The sequence below is a fragment of the Esox lucius genome, chromosome 7 (genome assembly GCF_011004845.1).
Source record: "Esox lucius isolate fEsoLuc1 chromosome 7, fEsoLuc1.pri, whole genome shotgun sequence".
Lineage (NCBI taxonomy): Eukaryota > Metazoa > Chordata > Actinopteri > Esociformes > Esocidae > Esox > Esox lucius.
This window is the reverse complement of record NC_047575.1, coordinates 11,667,711-11,680,873: the sequence shown is the minus strand read 5'-3', so window position 1 is coordinate 11,680,873 and position 13,163 is coordinate 11,667,711. Positions and strand designations below refer to the sequence as shown.

Sequence of the window (13,163 nt, the reverse complement as noted above, 5' to 3'; positions counted from 1 at the left end):
TAGGAGAAAGAATGAGAGTGAGGAGGAAAACATAAAAAATAAAATAAATATGAAAGGGATATGGAAAAGCAGTGTAGTTGTGTAGTCCAGTGTGGTAATACTGAAAGGAAAACATCAGGTGATCATGTTTGCTATGGTTGGGAATTCTTTACAACTAAATAAAAGCAGCTCAAGTCTGATGTAGAGACAGACTGACACTTAGTTTGACTGTGATCTGGGTTGTGGTCCAGAGGCAGAGATGTTTCTATTACTCTCCTTGAACCACATCTTGAGGATAAGGGAGGAGAGGGACTGATCCTGGCTGCCCATGTGGTTATGGTGATAATATCATCAACTCTGACCATAATCCTGACCACATCAATTAAACATCAGTCCTATTTCTATCCCTCTCTTTGGTTCAAATTCTCTGGGAACACAAAGTATGCAAAAGGCTTTCATTAGTGTAATAGGCCACTTGAGCATTGTAGATAATCGTAGACCTGGATGAGCCTTTTCAGTTTGAAACCTCAGGTTTCCTCTGTAGTCAGACAGGTCTGTTGACTGACAGGTCTGTTGTAACTGAGGTCTGTGGTCTGACAGGTCTGTAGTCTTACTGGTCTGTTGTAACTGAGGTCTGTGGTCTGACGGGTCTGTTGATTGACAAGTATGAGAAGGATTTCATTTCCCAGCCAGTACTCTGTTCTCTGAGGATTACTATATCTTTCTGCCCTCTCCTTTAAAGCAACAATAACCCCAGGGTAGCAGGGACCTGAGAATTGGTTCAGTAAAAACCCAGGCAGAACCAGTGGAAGAGAGGATTATGGGTTTTTGCTGAATCTAAAAATGATCTGTGAGCTCTGAGTCATTTTATGTCTCTGTCACAAAAATACATTTGTGGAAACCATGCTTCCAAGCTTTGCAAATATACAATTAGATAAAACTCAGAAATAAAAAGCCTGTTCAAAAGCACCTTGGAATGCCTTAATTTATCTTTTAATCTTGGTTGTTTCTTTTCCAATTGTCTTCTCTTTGCTTTATAAACGTAGTAAAACATTTTCCAGCTGAAATCTCTGTTACAGCAGAAGAGACCAGCCAATAACCTAGCTGGAGGTAGAACAGACAATGCCCAGCCTGAGATGAGTTTACAGTGCCCTCTAGAGTTTTCTTTAGGCACAAGAAATTAAGTACTTCAGATAGCTAGAACCATTTTCGGAAATTAGTTTTCAATTGCTTTGGTCAATTATGTGGTGAATTATCTTAAATTCTTAGCACAAATCTCAAACTGGTAACATACAGTATTACATTCAAATCCTTTTACTGTGCACTTATTTTGTTTGCGGACATCTTTTAACACAGTCATTGATTCATAATGTATGTTTATTATGAAACATAATGAGTACATTGGTTTAATCTCCAAAACACAGCATAATTATATATTGTCAGTGTTGCTTTTTAACAAGCTGTTAAACCAATAGAAAAAAGCTAGATTTCTGTTGAAATGTAATGTGCTACAGTACTGAAAATTACAGTTCATTACACTGTTTTCGCATTAGCAATCACACTTCCACAACCCATTAAAATGTACTTAACATAAAAAGTCCATAATTTTTGTCTTATGTTTTCGATCAAAGTCATAGATACAACAAATTAAATATTGTATAAATATTACACCATAAGTGTACTGTAATCAAATGAAAAAAAAAATTTAAGTCAAAAGTTTGGACATGCCTACTCATTCATCTTCATTTTTACTATTTTCAACATTGTAGAATACTGAAGACATCAAAATTATGAAATAACAGTTACAGAATCATGTAGTAACCAAAAAAGGGTTAAACAGAACACAATTCATTTCTCATTGTATATTCTTCAAAGTAGCCACCCTTTGTCTTGACCTCAACTTTACACACCCTTTGCATTCTCTCAACCAGCTTCATTAGGTAGTTACTTTGAAAGCATTTCAATTAACAGGCGTGCCTTGTTAAAAGTTCATAAAATAATTGATTTGCTTTATAATAGATTTGAGCCAATCTGTTGTATTGTGAAAGGTATGGTTGGTACACAGAAGACCATCATTATGTTTGTATTGTAGTAGTACATATTATGGCAAGAACGGCTCAAATAAGCAAGGAGAAATGACAGTCCATCATTACTTGAAGGTCAGTCAATAGAACGTTTCAAGGACTTTAAAAGTTTCTTCAAGTGCAATCGCAAAAAACCTCAAGCGCTATGATTAAACCGTCTCTCATGAGGACCGCCACAGGGAAGGAAGAGACTGAGTTACCTCTGCTGCAGTGGATAAGTTCACTACAGTTACCAGCCTCAGAAATCGGCAATTTACTGCACCTCAGATTGCAGCTCAAACAAATGCTTTACATAAACCACGTAACATACAGATCTCAACTGTTCAGAGGAGACTGAGTGACTCAGACCTTAAGGGTGGAATTGCGGCATAGAAAACCAATATTGAATGATACCGATAATAAGAAGGTATTGCTTGGCTCAAGAAACATGAGACATGGACATTAGACTGGTGGAAATCTGTCCTTTGGTCTGATGAGTCCAAATTTGAGATTTTTTGTTCCAACAGCTGTGTCTTTGCTGATAACACTGTCAGTGATTTATTTAGAATTCAAGGCACACTATACCAGCATGACTAACACAGCATTCTGAAGTGATAAGCCATCGCATCTGGTTTGCTCTTAGTGAGACTATCATTTGTTTTTCAAGTGGACAATGACCTAAAACACCTCCAGGGTGTAAGGGCCATTTGACCAAGAAGGAGAGTGATGGTGCTGCATCAGATGACCTGGCCTCCACAATCACCCAACATCAACTCAGTTAAGAGAGTTTGTGATGAGTTGGCCTGCAGAGTGAAGGAAAAGATATGCTCCTTCAAGACTTTTGGAAAAGCATTCCAGGTGACTACCTCATGAAGCTGGTTGAGAGAATGCCATGAGTCTACAAAGCTGTCATCAAGGCAAAGGGTGGCTACCTCGAATAATCTGTTTTCTTCAGTTTTTCGGTTACTACATGATTTCCTCTGTGTTATTTTATAGTTCAGATGCCTTCACAATTATTCTACAATGTGGAAAACAGTCAAAATAAAGAAATACCCTTTAATTGATCTGTGTATGGTTCATTCAAACGATATCCTTATTAAACAATGAAGACAGATAATCCTTCCCAATGTTGAACACACTCTGTGAATGACACTACACTTGGTTATGTGAATGAGTAGTTCTCAGAATAAAATACTTTAGCTAGCCGGTTCTCACTTGGGAAAATGCAATTTTTAGCTGAGAGTCTTAGGAACACTGTAATACTGTAACACACAACATTACAATTGGGGTTACTTTTCGGCATTCCACATTATCGGTCGGATTTAGGATTAGGCATTAGGGCTAAGTATAGGCATAAAGTTGAGTTATTGAAGTTAGGTTTTGGTGAAGATTTGGTTCAGGATTAGGACTAGGGAATTGGGAACAGATTGGTTGGGTTTAGGTTTCAGGTCCCCACAATGATAGAAAGACACTGTGTGTGTGTGTGTGAGAGAGAGTGTGTGTGTGTGTGTGTGTGTGTGTGTGTGTGTGTGTGTGTGTGTGTGTGTGTGTGTGTGTGTGTGTGTGTGTGTGTGCTTGAAGCTTTTGAGTCAGGTGATTATTTTGCTCAGTTCCATTCATTTCTGCTATGTTGCAGAGTATTCATAATGCCTATGTGTCTCTTCAGCAGGGTTAATAATGGGAAAGGAGCAGGTTAGAGCAAGCTAGTTATCCAAGGATCTGTCTCTGAACATTATGTAGGTCAGGGTTATAACTCTGCCTGGAAACCATGGAAATAGAAGACCAATACAAAGTCAGCATAATCATCTTTCACTCATTCAATTCAATCCTCACCTTTCTAATCTGCATCTCTGCCATCTCTGCTACCGCTTTCCTCTCTTTGCCATCAAGCCACGGGACCTGTCCTGTATGCTACTGGTTTCCTAATGTAAATCCTCTTTTGCCAGGTCTGTCAGTTGGAAACGCTGAAGAAGTAATTAGCATTGCCTTGTAGAGCGGCCCAGGCAGGTCTGTTTATGGAACCCTGGTGATAGAGGTCGGTGCTGCTTTCCTCTGTTCACATGGACTGGATTGTTATTAAGTGTCCAGGGGCAAAGCTGACCCTAGCACACAATAAAGGTTACAGAGCTGCGCTACAGCCAGTGGGGAGGAAGAGGAGAGTTCCCATGTTCACAGACAGGCCTTTGTCCTGACCTGCAAGGGCCTTATCAGTGAATTAGTCAGACATGACATTATACATTTGGCGTAACTGTAAATAATGACAGGCTTTATGACAGTGATTGTAATACACACGACTACGTTACATGTATTTAAATCAATAAAATGTATTTTATCAAGCCCTTTTCTAAATCAGCAGTTGTCACCAAGTGCTTTTACATACAGATGGCCAGAAACCCCAAACAGCAAGCAAATACGATTCACGCACTGTGGCTAGGAAATCTGGCAACGACCTGATCAGCAACCCAACCAGGAGAACTTCAACCCAACCAGGAGAACTTCAACCCAACCAGGAGAACTTCAACACAACCAGGAGAACTTCAACACAACCCGGAGAAATTCAACACAACTCGGAGAACTTCAACCCAACCAGGAGAACTTCAACCCAACCAGGAGAACTTCAACCCAACCAGGAGAACTTCAACACAACCCGGAGAACTTCAACCCAACCAGGAGAACTTCAACCCAACCAGGAGAACTTCAACCCAACCAGGAGAACTTCAACCCAACCAGGAGAACTTCAACCCAACCCGGAGAACTTCAGGCACGGACAGCTGTAAGTGATTTAGGCCAGGAAGATCTGAGGTGTGGCCCAAGGGCTCATGTCCTCCTGAGGTCAAACAGGACACCAGGAAAGTTAGAGAGAGCATTCTTAGAATTCACAGGAATACCTAATCATACTATTTCATGTGTGTAATAACTAGGAGCTGCCTTCCCCAGGGTTTTGGCATGAAGGTCAATCCTCCCTGGGGAACATGCAACCCCCAGGCTAAATATAATAGATCATTATTAGAACAAGTTAATGTTAAAATGTTAAAACAAGGGATTGACCCACTCCTAGAACAGACTGCACTTAATCATAGAACCTGCTGAAGAGATGAGTGTTAAAGGTTGAAACTGCGTCTGTGTCTCAAAACGGCAGAATATTCCACAGTGTATAATGAGGCCTGCATCTTGTGATCTTAACGTACATGTAGGTGTGTATGGCCAATTCAGACAGGTTAGTAGGAGCAAGTGCATGAAGCGTTTATTGTCTCGTCAGGGTAACTGGAGAGAAGAGCATCGCAATAGTCTTGAAGTGACAGAAGCATGGATTCACTTTTCTGCATAATTTTCTGATAAAAAGTCTCAGATTTTTTTTATGTTCCGAAGATGGAAAAAAGCTGCTCTTTAAACATAGTTTATATGTTCATTGAAAGAGAGATCAGGGTCGAAGGTTATGCTGAGGACATACTCTAACTCAGATCCATCACGGGGAGGATGTCATCAGGCAGGCTGGTACAGGTTGTTTCATCATGGTGAGGATGTCATCAGGCAGGCTGGTACAGGTTGTTTCATCATGGTGAGGATGTCATCGGGCAGGCTGGTACAGGTTGTTTCATCATGGTGAGGATGTCATCGGGCAGGCTGGTACAGGTTGTTTCATCATGGGGAGGATGTCATCGGGCAGGCTGGTACAGGTTGTTTCATCATGGGGAGGATGTCATCGGGCAGGCTGGTACAGGTTGTTTCATCATGGGGAGGATGTCATCGGGCAGGCTGGTACAGGTTGTTTCATCATGGTGAGGATGTCATCGGGCAGGCTGGTACAGGTTGTTTCATCATGGGGAGGATGTCATCAGGCAGGCTGGTACAGGTTGTTTCATCATGGTGAGGATGTCATCGGGCAGGCTGGTACAGGTTGTTTCATCATGGGGAGGATGTCATCGGGCAGGCTGGTACAGGTTGTTTCTACTTGAAGAGCATGTATTTAGTCATACTAGAATTGAGGAAACTATGATGAGTGTTATTGAAGTCATGGTGAAGGGCAGTCAGCACAAAGGCATTGCTACAGGAATGACTAAAAGCAGAATTACAGCCATTATAAAAACGTATAATTAAAAGGCATTAATATTGGCATTGTTAATCTAGGGAGTTAAATTACAATTTTATGCTTCAATAGTCCTACTTAGTAAACACTAAGAGAATGAACAGGAGCTGGAATTTCACTACTAAAGAGAATTAAAAAAAGACATGAATACATAATTTGACAGTTGACACCATTTAATGTTGTTTGAAGATGCACTGTAAGATAGTTGTCTGCCTTCAAAAATACACATGGATTTGAACAATTCATGCCACCGCATGAGGCACCCAGGTTAACCAGCTTATTCAAATGTTTTACAAAAGGATGTGAAGCGTCTGAATACATTATCACCCAACAAGGACAGAAACAAAAGAGAAAACACAGTTACAGATTATTTATATTACCTACACTGCAATGGACTGAATTCCTAGTATCCTACATACATTGGTTAGATAAACTCTGCACTCCAAAATATGGCTTAATGATTTGTTGCTTTATTATTCCAGAACAGAAAATAATTAATTTGGTATGAACATAGTCCACTCATAAACCACAGAGTCCACTTGACGATAGCTGTAGTTATCCCAACAAACTATTTTACTGTTATGTAGTTAGCTAAGTCAATTGAGAATCAAATATCATTTTCAATGAAGATCTGGCCGAAGGGATATAACTGCAAGGGGACAGGACAAACAAATCATGGATTTTTTCTTTTTACAATTGGACATATAGGCTACAGATGATCAGGTAAGATCAGTAAGATTAGAATGTTTTTGGAGCGAGGTGTGATAAAAGTTTAAGAGTCTTCAATTCAGACACTGGTGGTTTAAAGCTGAAATGAATGAGAGCGAAGGAAATGTGGGTTGGTATTTCAGTAACATGGTGAGGAGGGAGCCGAGGCTAAGGGGGGATTTGCCTTTAATCCCAGTGATTCTGGTGCTGTTTGTAGCAGGGGACGAGTTGACCTGAGAAAGGCCACAGTGATGAGTGTTGAACAGGGCGCAGGTGACCATGGCACTTTTTATTGGCAAGCTCGTAAACTACCTCACCGCAGTCACAGATTGGACAGATTGGTCTTTTTTATGAGGATATACTTGCCAGCCAGGGTGGGGGATGTCCTGTTGTGGAACAGGAAGCCAATTCTATATGTAACTTTAGATAATGGTAGCTGTTATGGGTATGGAATGACAGTGGTCCAGTCACAAATCAAGGTATTTGCAGGTGTGTGGACGCTCTCTAAATCTGACCCATTCAGGACAAAGATGTTTGGAGGACAGGCAGATTGAGGTGTCTAGGTTCAGACTGAAAAGCAAAAGGTCTGCCAACATAGCACAGTATGATTGGTCTAAAAAGTTTTAGTGTTAGTAATCTCATTGGTTATTCAAACAAGCATACACATTCACATGTACAGATCACACAGGAAGATGGACATAGGCTTATAGAGGCCAAAACATAGTTTTGGCATGGACATCACCATTGACAGCATCTTCAATTTTAATGTAGTCTAACTGGCAGACCTTCAGTTTCAATGGGTAACTCTTTACTCTGAACAGGGAGGATCTGCCAAAGAAGTAGGAAGTCCCACCCAGTTGACTACACTAAAATGTTAAGTGCCTTCATTCACTACATCCAAGCTCTCAAATAACTTTAGGCAATCTAAAGATCTGAATTCACATGACACATACCATAAATAATGAAAGGAAAGTTATGTTACAGAATTTACCCAAAATGCAACTCATAAAAAATATTTTCTGGTCATAACCAACAAATGTTTTAATCAAATAAAAACTGTAATAAACACAGCACTTCTAATGCATTGCTCTGAACAGGTATACGTAATTATTGAGCAATAACATGAGAAAGTAGTCCAAGTTAAATGCAAAAAACGTTTTTAAAGGGCAATAAAACCAAATATCTAAGATTTGCCTAAATTCAGAAATCGCTTGAAATTATTGTTATGCGGTCAATTACTGTGAATGAATTGTTGTACAGGGAGACAGAGTCGAGCTAGTGTGAATAAAGTGTAATCTGGTTATAATGCTCTCCTCCCACTAATGTGATTGGATAGAAAAACAAGTGTTATGTCATAGCGAACCTCTACCGGTAATCGATTGCGGAACTCTACCGGTAATCGATTGCGGTACGAGTGACCAGCCAAGTCACATCCTTCCCAGCTAATCATTCCTAACAGAGTGTAATGCTCCCTAGTTCCATTTCCACAGATTTGTTTCCATTGCTTGGCTTTCCAGCATAACAAACAGACTTAGTCATGGGTTTTAAAGTTGACCTTTTCTAACATTTCCTCCAAAGATGAGTCGTTGGCGTAGTCTAAACAGACGGAGGTGCAATCCATGAATAGGTTTTGTGATGTTACAATACATTTCATTGAAACAAGTCACTAACAGTTCACCAATCAATCAAACTGTTTATAAAGCTTTTTACCTCTGAAAAATTATTCCAATGGTCAGAAGTTCTTGATTAACCCCAGCCCACTGACCACAAACAATGCACATAGCTATCAATGTATTGACCACAAGAGGTCACTGTTGGCTTATACATTAGAGATTAATTTAGAGGGAAGTGTTAAATGTTTTTATTCAATTATGTGTATATACATATAAATATATATATATATATATATATATATATATATGATGGGATATATATATATATATATATATATATATTTACAGTACAGGCCAAAAGTTTGGACACACCTTCTCATTCAATGCGTTTCCTTTATTTTCGTGACTATTTACATTGTAGATTCTCACTGAAGGCATCAAAACTATGAATGAACACATGAGGAATTATGTACTTAACATAAAAGTGTGAAATAACTGAAAACATGTCTTATAATCTAGTTTCTTCAAAGTAGCCACCCTTCGTTCTGATTACTGCTTTGCACACTCTTGGCATTCTCTTGATGAGCTTCAAGAGGTAGTCACCTGAAATGGTTTTCCAACAGTCTTGAAGGAGTTCCCAGAGATGCTTAGCACTTGTTGGCCGTTTTGCCTTAACTCTGCGGTCCAGCTCACCCCAAACCATCTCGATTGGGTTCAGGTCCGGTGACTGTGGAGGCCAGTTCATCTGGCGCAGCACTCCATCACTCTCCTTCTTGGTCAAATAGCCCTTACACAGCCTGGAGGTGTGTTTGGGGTCATTGTCCTGTTGAAAAATAAATGATGGTCCAACTAAACGCAAGCTGGTCTCTAATCTGAGCTGCTGTTAACCTGCGATTTCTAAGGCTGGTGACTCGGATGAACATATCCTCAGCAGTAGAGGTGAGAAGGTGTGTCCAAACTTTTGGCCTGTACTGTATATACATTATTGAATAAAAATTGAAAGAAATTGGAAAAAATATAGAAATACATGCAAACATTTGATAAGAGCTCATGAAATACAAAGCAACACCATGCAGACGGTCAGGGGGTTGGGTTGTAGCCTATACTGAAGGGCACAGCAGGGCTCTACAGACACACCGTTTAATGTCAGATCCTGAACATGCCAAGGAAGGTGGTGTGAGGCCGGAGGACAAGTCCAGCAGATTTCCTGGGAATGCAGAGTTTCAAAGTGGAATCTTGCTCCAGGTAATGGACACCTGGGAACAAACACCGGGACATTAGCACTGGGAATAGCTGTGCAGTTGACGTGCCCCTCAATATTTGAAGCTGAATGACTCATTTGGCTGGGGTTAGGGGGACCCACCGGCCGTGTAGCAGGTGTTCTGTGCCACTGTGATGTTGCTGGGCATGCTCTGTATACACTTCATCAAGCTGCTCTCGATACCATGTAGATTCTTCTGGATCACATGGCCCATAGTCCATGTGGTGTCTTTATACAGCACCTGTACACAAACACAGCAACATACTAAAGGTGGCCTTGACATTCTCTCAGGAGTGGACGATATTGAATGTCCAGTTTTCATAGACTACCTGACTGTAGATGAAGTAAGTCCCTGCGGTTTCCACGGTGACCGTTTCTCCAGAGACCCGCAGCCCTGCCCCTAGACTCTGTCCTGGAGCCCATTTCACCACAGTGAAATCATTTTCATCTAAGACAGTAGAGTGGTTACAAATATAGGGTCTATGTGTATTTGTCACAGACAAAAAGAATGTCAGAGTGTAGGCTTATTGTAATAAATCATATGTATGTGCAATCATAGTGTGTGTGTGTGTGTACGATCCAGGTCTATGTGTTCATGTGGGGACCCAAAAGGCAATATGGGTTAAAATAAGCCGTCAGGGCTAGGTTAAGTCTGGACGTAAAGGCTAGGTTATTGAGGTTAGGATTGGGGTTGGAAACGTTGTGTGTGCGTCAAACTATAGATGAGATTCAGAGTACAGTCGACTCACCATCTGAGAGTGAGGAAAGAGGTACAAGGTGAAGAAATTCTCCCCCCTCTGCTGGATGAAATGGAAAGTATAAATGATTAAACAAGGTATGTGTGCAGCCGGGGTCCAGTGTTAACACACCCGTCTCCATGCACTCCCATCTCCCCGCCAGAGAGTTTCATTCCTGTCTCCACTTCACCTATCTCCTTCAGATCCTATGGGCAATAAAAACAATGCAATAAAGGAGAATGAGTGTCCACTCTCCTTTAAATCTCTTGTGAGGTTAACAGACTGACCAGTGCATCGCTGTTGTCTGCTCCCACGTTTTTTAACGTCCCTCTTTACCCTAACTCCATTCCATTTGGTTCTTCTGTCAGGGTCAAATATCTGTACGACAGGACAAGATAAAACATCAGATTAAGTGCCGTCAGTGCGATGGGAATCAGATTTTTCCAGATGAACAAGTAATTGTCATCCCTTTTCCGACTGGTACCTCCACTGAGAAACGTGATGGATGATAGGCCCTGTTGTTCTAAGCATTCATAAGCATCCTCATAGGAACTCACCTACCCCGCAGCGCGAGACATCATCAGGAGATGATTCCTCTCTGTTCCCACACACCAGCAGGGTCCACTGACGCAGCTCCCTAAGCTCCATCTGCATCTCCCTGACTCGGTTGGACTGCAGGACCACCAGGCACGCCAAGAGCAGCAACACAGCGTACAGGAGATATGAGCCATGAAAATTGACTGGATAACTGTTTGTCATTATGCCGCACAGGCGATCGCAGGGACAAGGGAATGTTGTCCTTTTTCAATGAAGGTTTCGCCAGGACAGAAATGTTCCGTTATAAATATGCTGCTTTCACTTTCTTCATGTCATCATGAGTCACTACAGAATGGGGCGGAGGAGTTTCTCACCCCTGCAATTGGAAGAAAAATGACTCATGCATTCTTGGAATATAACAGACGTTGAGGGCATAACATTGGTAGGCCAATAGGACAATCCAATAAGGAAGTTTATCTTCTTTGTTTATTACATATCAATGGACACAAAGAAGGTGAGGAAAAAGTATCTGAAACACATAACCCATTGAAATAACTGAAAACAGTTCAGTGGGGTTGCAGAACACTAAATTACAATGAAAGTATTTATAAGCTTTGCTTTCAAGAGATGTTTACAGCATATTTCCCCGGAAAGCTCAACATAGATAACTTAACATCTATTCAGAACTATGTTTATCTGGTTGGACAGAACAAGGTCAAAGTTGTTTGAGAGTTTGACTCATTTGAAGGATGAAGCCATCGGTCATCCAGTTCACTAACCAAGAAGTTTTGTTTATACATGGTTCTAACATTGTTTAGTTGTTTATTTTGTTTAGTTGTTTGTCAAAATGGTCAACGCTGGTCGAAACATGGGGACACAACTAAAATGTAGATCAGATATGGACAAAGGCCACATGTTAGCACCAGGTATGCAGAGAGCTAGAGAACATCTCCTGAGGACTGAAAGCCTATCAAAATAAAGGGACTGGCTCTGGAGCAGAGCGACCAGCCAAGTCACATCCTTCCCAGCTAATCATTCCTAACAGAGTGTAATGCTCCCTAGTTCCATTTCCACTCATTTGTTTTCATTGCTTGGCTATCCAGCAAAACAAACAGACTCAATGTTTTAAAGAGTAACATAAGATCAAAGGTAAAGTAAAAAAGCTAAATGTTCCTAGATTTTATTTCCTTATACAATGAATTCTACAAATGCTTTCAAAATATGTCTTCAAAATACAATTACTCCTCTGGATTGTGCCAAATGCCCCAGAATTCATTGTGGGACAGACAAGGCCTGTGCCAACCCCCTGTGGGTTGTCTATCAGCAGTTGCCAGAACAAATGACATAATTGGATTCCCTCCAGGAGCAAGATGGGATGCTTGTTTAAATCCTCCACAAAGACGCTGCAAAGAAATCACCTATGAATCAGTGACATATTAACATTTGCTTTCATAATTCCATACACTCCTAAATGAACGAATCAGCAAACGGGTCCAAACCTCCTGTTGGGTGTAAGTGAGGGTTGGATTGAGTGAATCTATGCTTTCATCCTGCCTCTGAACTGTGGTAGTGCTGAAACACAGGCTGGGCTCCAGCTGTGCCTCCAGCATGCTCCTGTCCACTGGTGGCCTCTGGGAACTTTCCTCTTCTGGCTTACACCTGGGTTTGGAGCCCCACCAACTGCCAAGCTTCAACCTGGGATATGATTGTGTTTGGGTTAAAGTTAATTTTAAGCTTGCAGAAGCAACTGGCAATGGTAAAAGCATAATACTATTTGTCTGTATTATTTAGCTTTTGCTCTGTCATCTAGAGTATTCTACTTAACATCAACTTAACAATGGACTTTGGTTTTTTACATTTTCTTTTCACCAGGTAGGTCAGCAACAACATGCAAAAAAAATAGGGTTCCCTGTCTTGCTCAGGGACAGAATGATAGTTCTGAAAGATGTTTCACCTTTCTGGCTCAAGGGTTCGATTATATCAACATTTCAGTAACTGGTCAGATTCTAACCACTGGAATTGTGATCTGCAGTAGGTCTCTAAGTCCACTCTGAATACATCACAACAGGTTTGCCCTGAATGAGCAGCTGGCTCAGACCATCCATTTCTAATGTTTCCATTTAGCATCTGAAGCCTTTCACTTACTGGTCAATGGAGCTCTGTCTCCTGTGGAGGTCG

At 40.9% G+C, this 13,163-nt stretch overlaps 1 protein-coding gene across 3 annotated transcripts; it reads right to left on the bottom strand.

Annotated features, from left to right (window-relative positions):
* Window positions 1-5,474: 5,474 nt before the first annotated feature.
* tnfsf13 (TNF superfamily member 13) lies at window positions 5,475-11,261 on the bottom strand. Of its 3 annotated transcripts, XM_034293098.1 has the most exons (7): window positions 11,010-11,261; window positions 10,736-10,826; window positions 10,461-10,511; window positions 10,041-10,159; window positions 9,814-9,952; window positions 9,588-9,706; window positions 5,475-5,990 (listed from the first exon to the last, which is right to left on the bottom strand). In XM_034293098.1, the coding sequence occupies exons 1-6, from the start codon at window positions 11,205-11,207 to the stop codon at window positions 9,597-9,599; spliced, it is 708 nt and encodes a 235-aa protein (XP_034148989.1). In that variant the 5' UTR covers window positions 11,208-11,261; the 3' UTR covers window positions 5,475-5,990; window positions 9,588-9,596. The 3 variants fall into 3 exon arrangements, with proteins under 3 accessions (XP_034148989.1, XP_034148988.1, XP_019903649.1); XM_034293097.1 differs by lacking the exon at window positions 5,475-5,990 and having other exon boundaries at window positions 9,317-9,706; XM_020048090.2 differs by lacking the exon at window positions 5,475-5,990 and having other exon boundaries at window positions 9,317-9,706; window positions 10,461-10,508.
* Window positions 11,262-13,163: the final 1,902 nt, after the last annotated feature.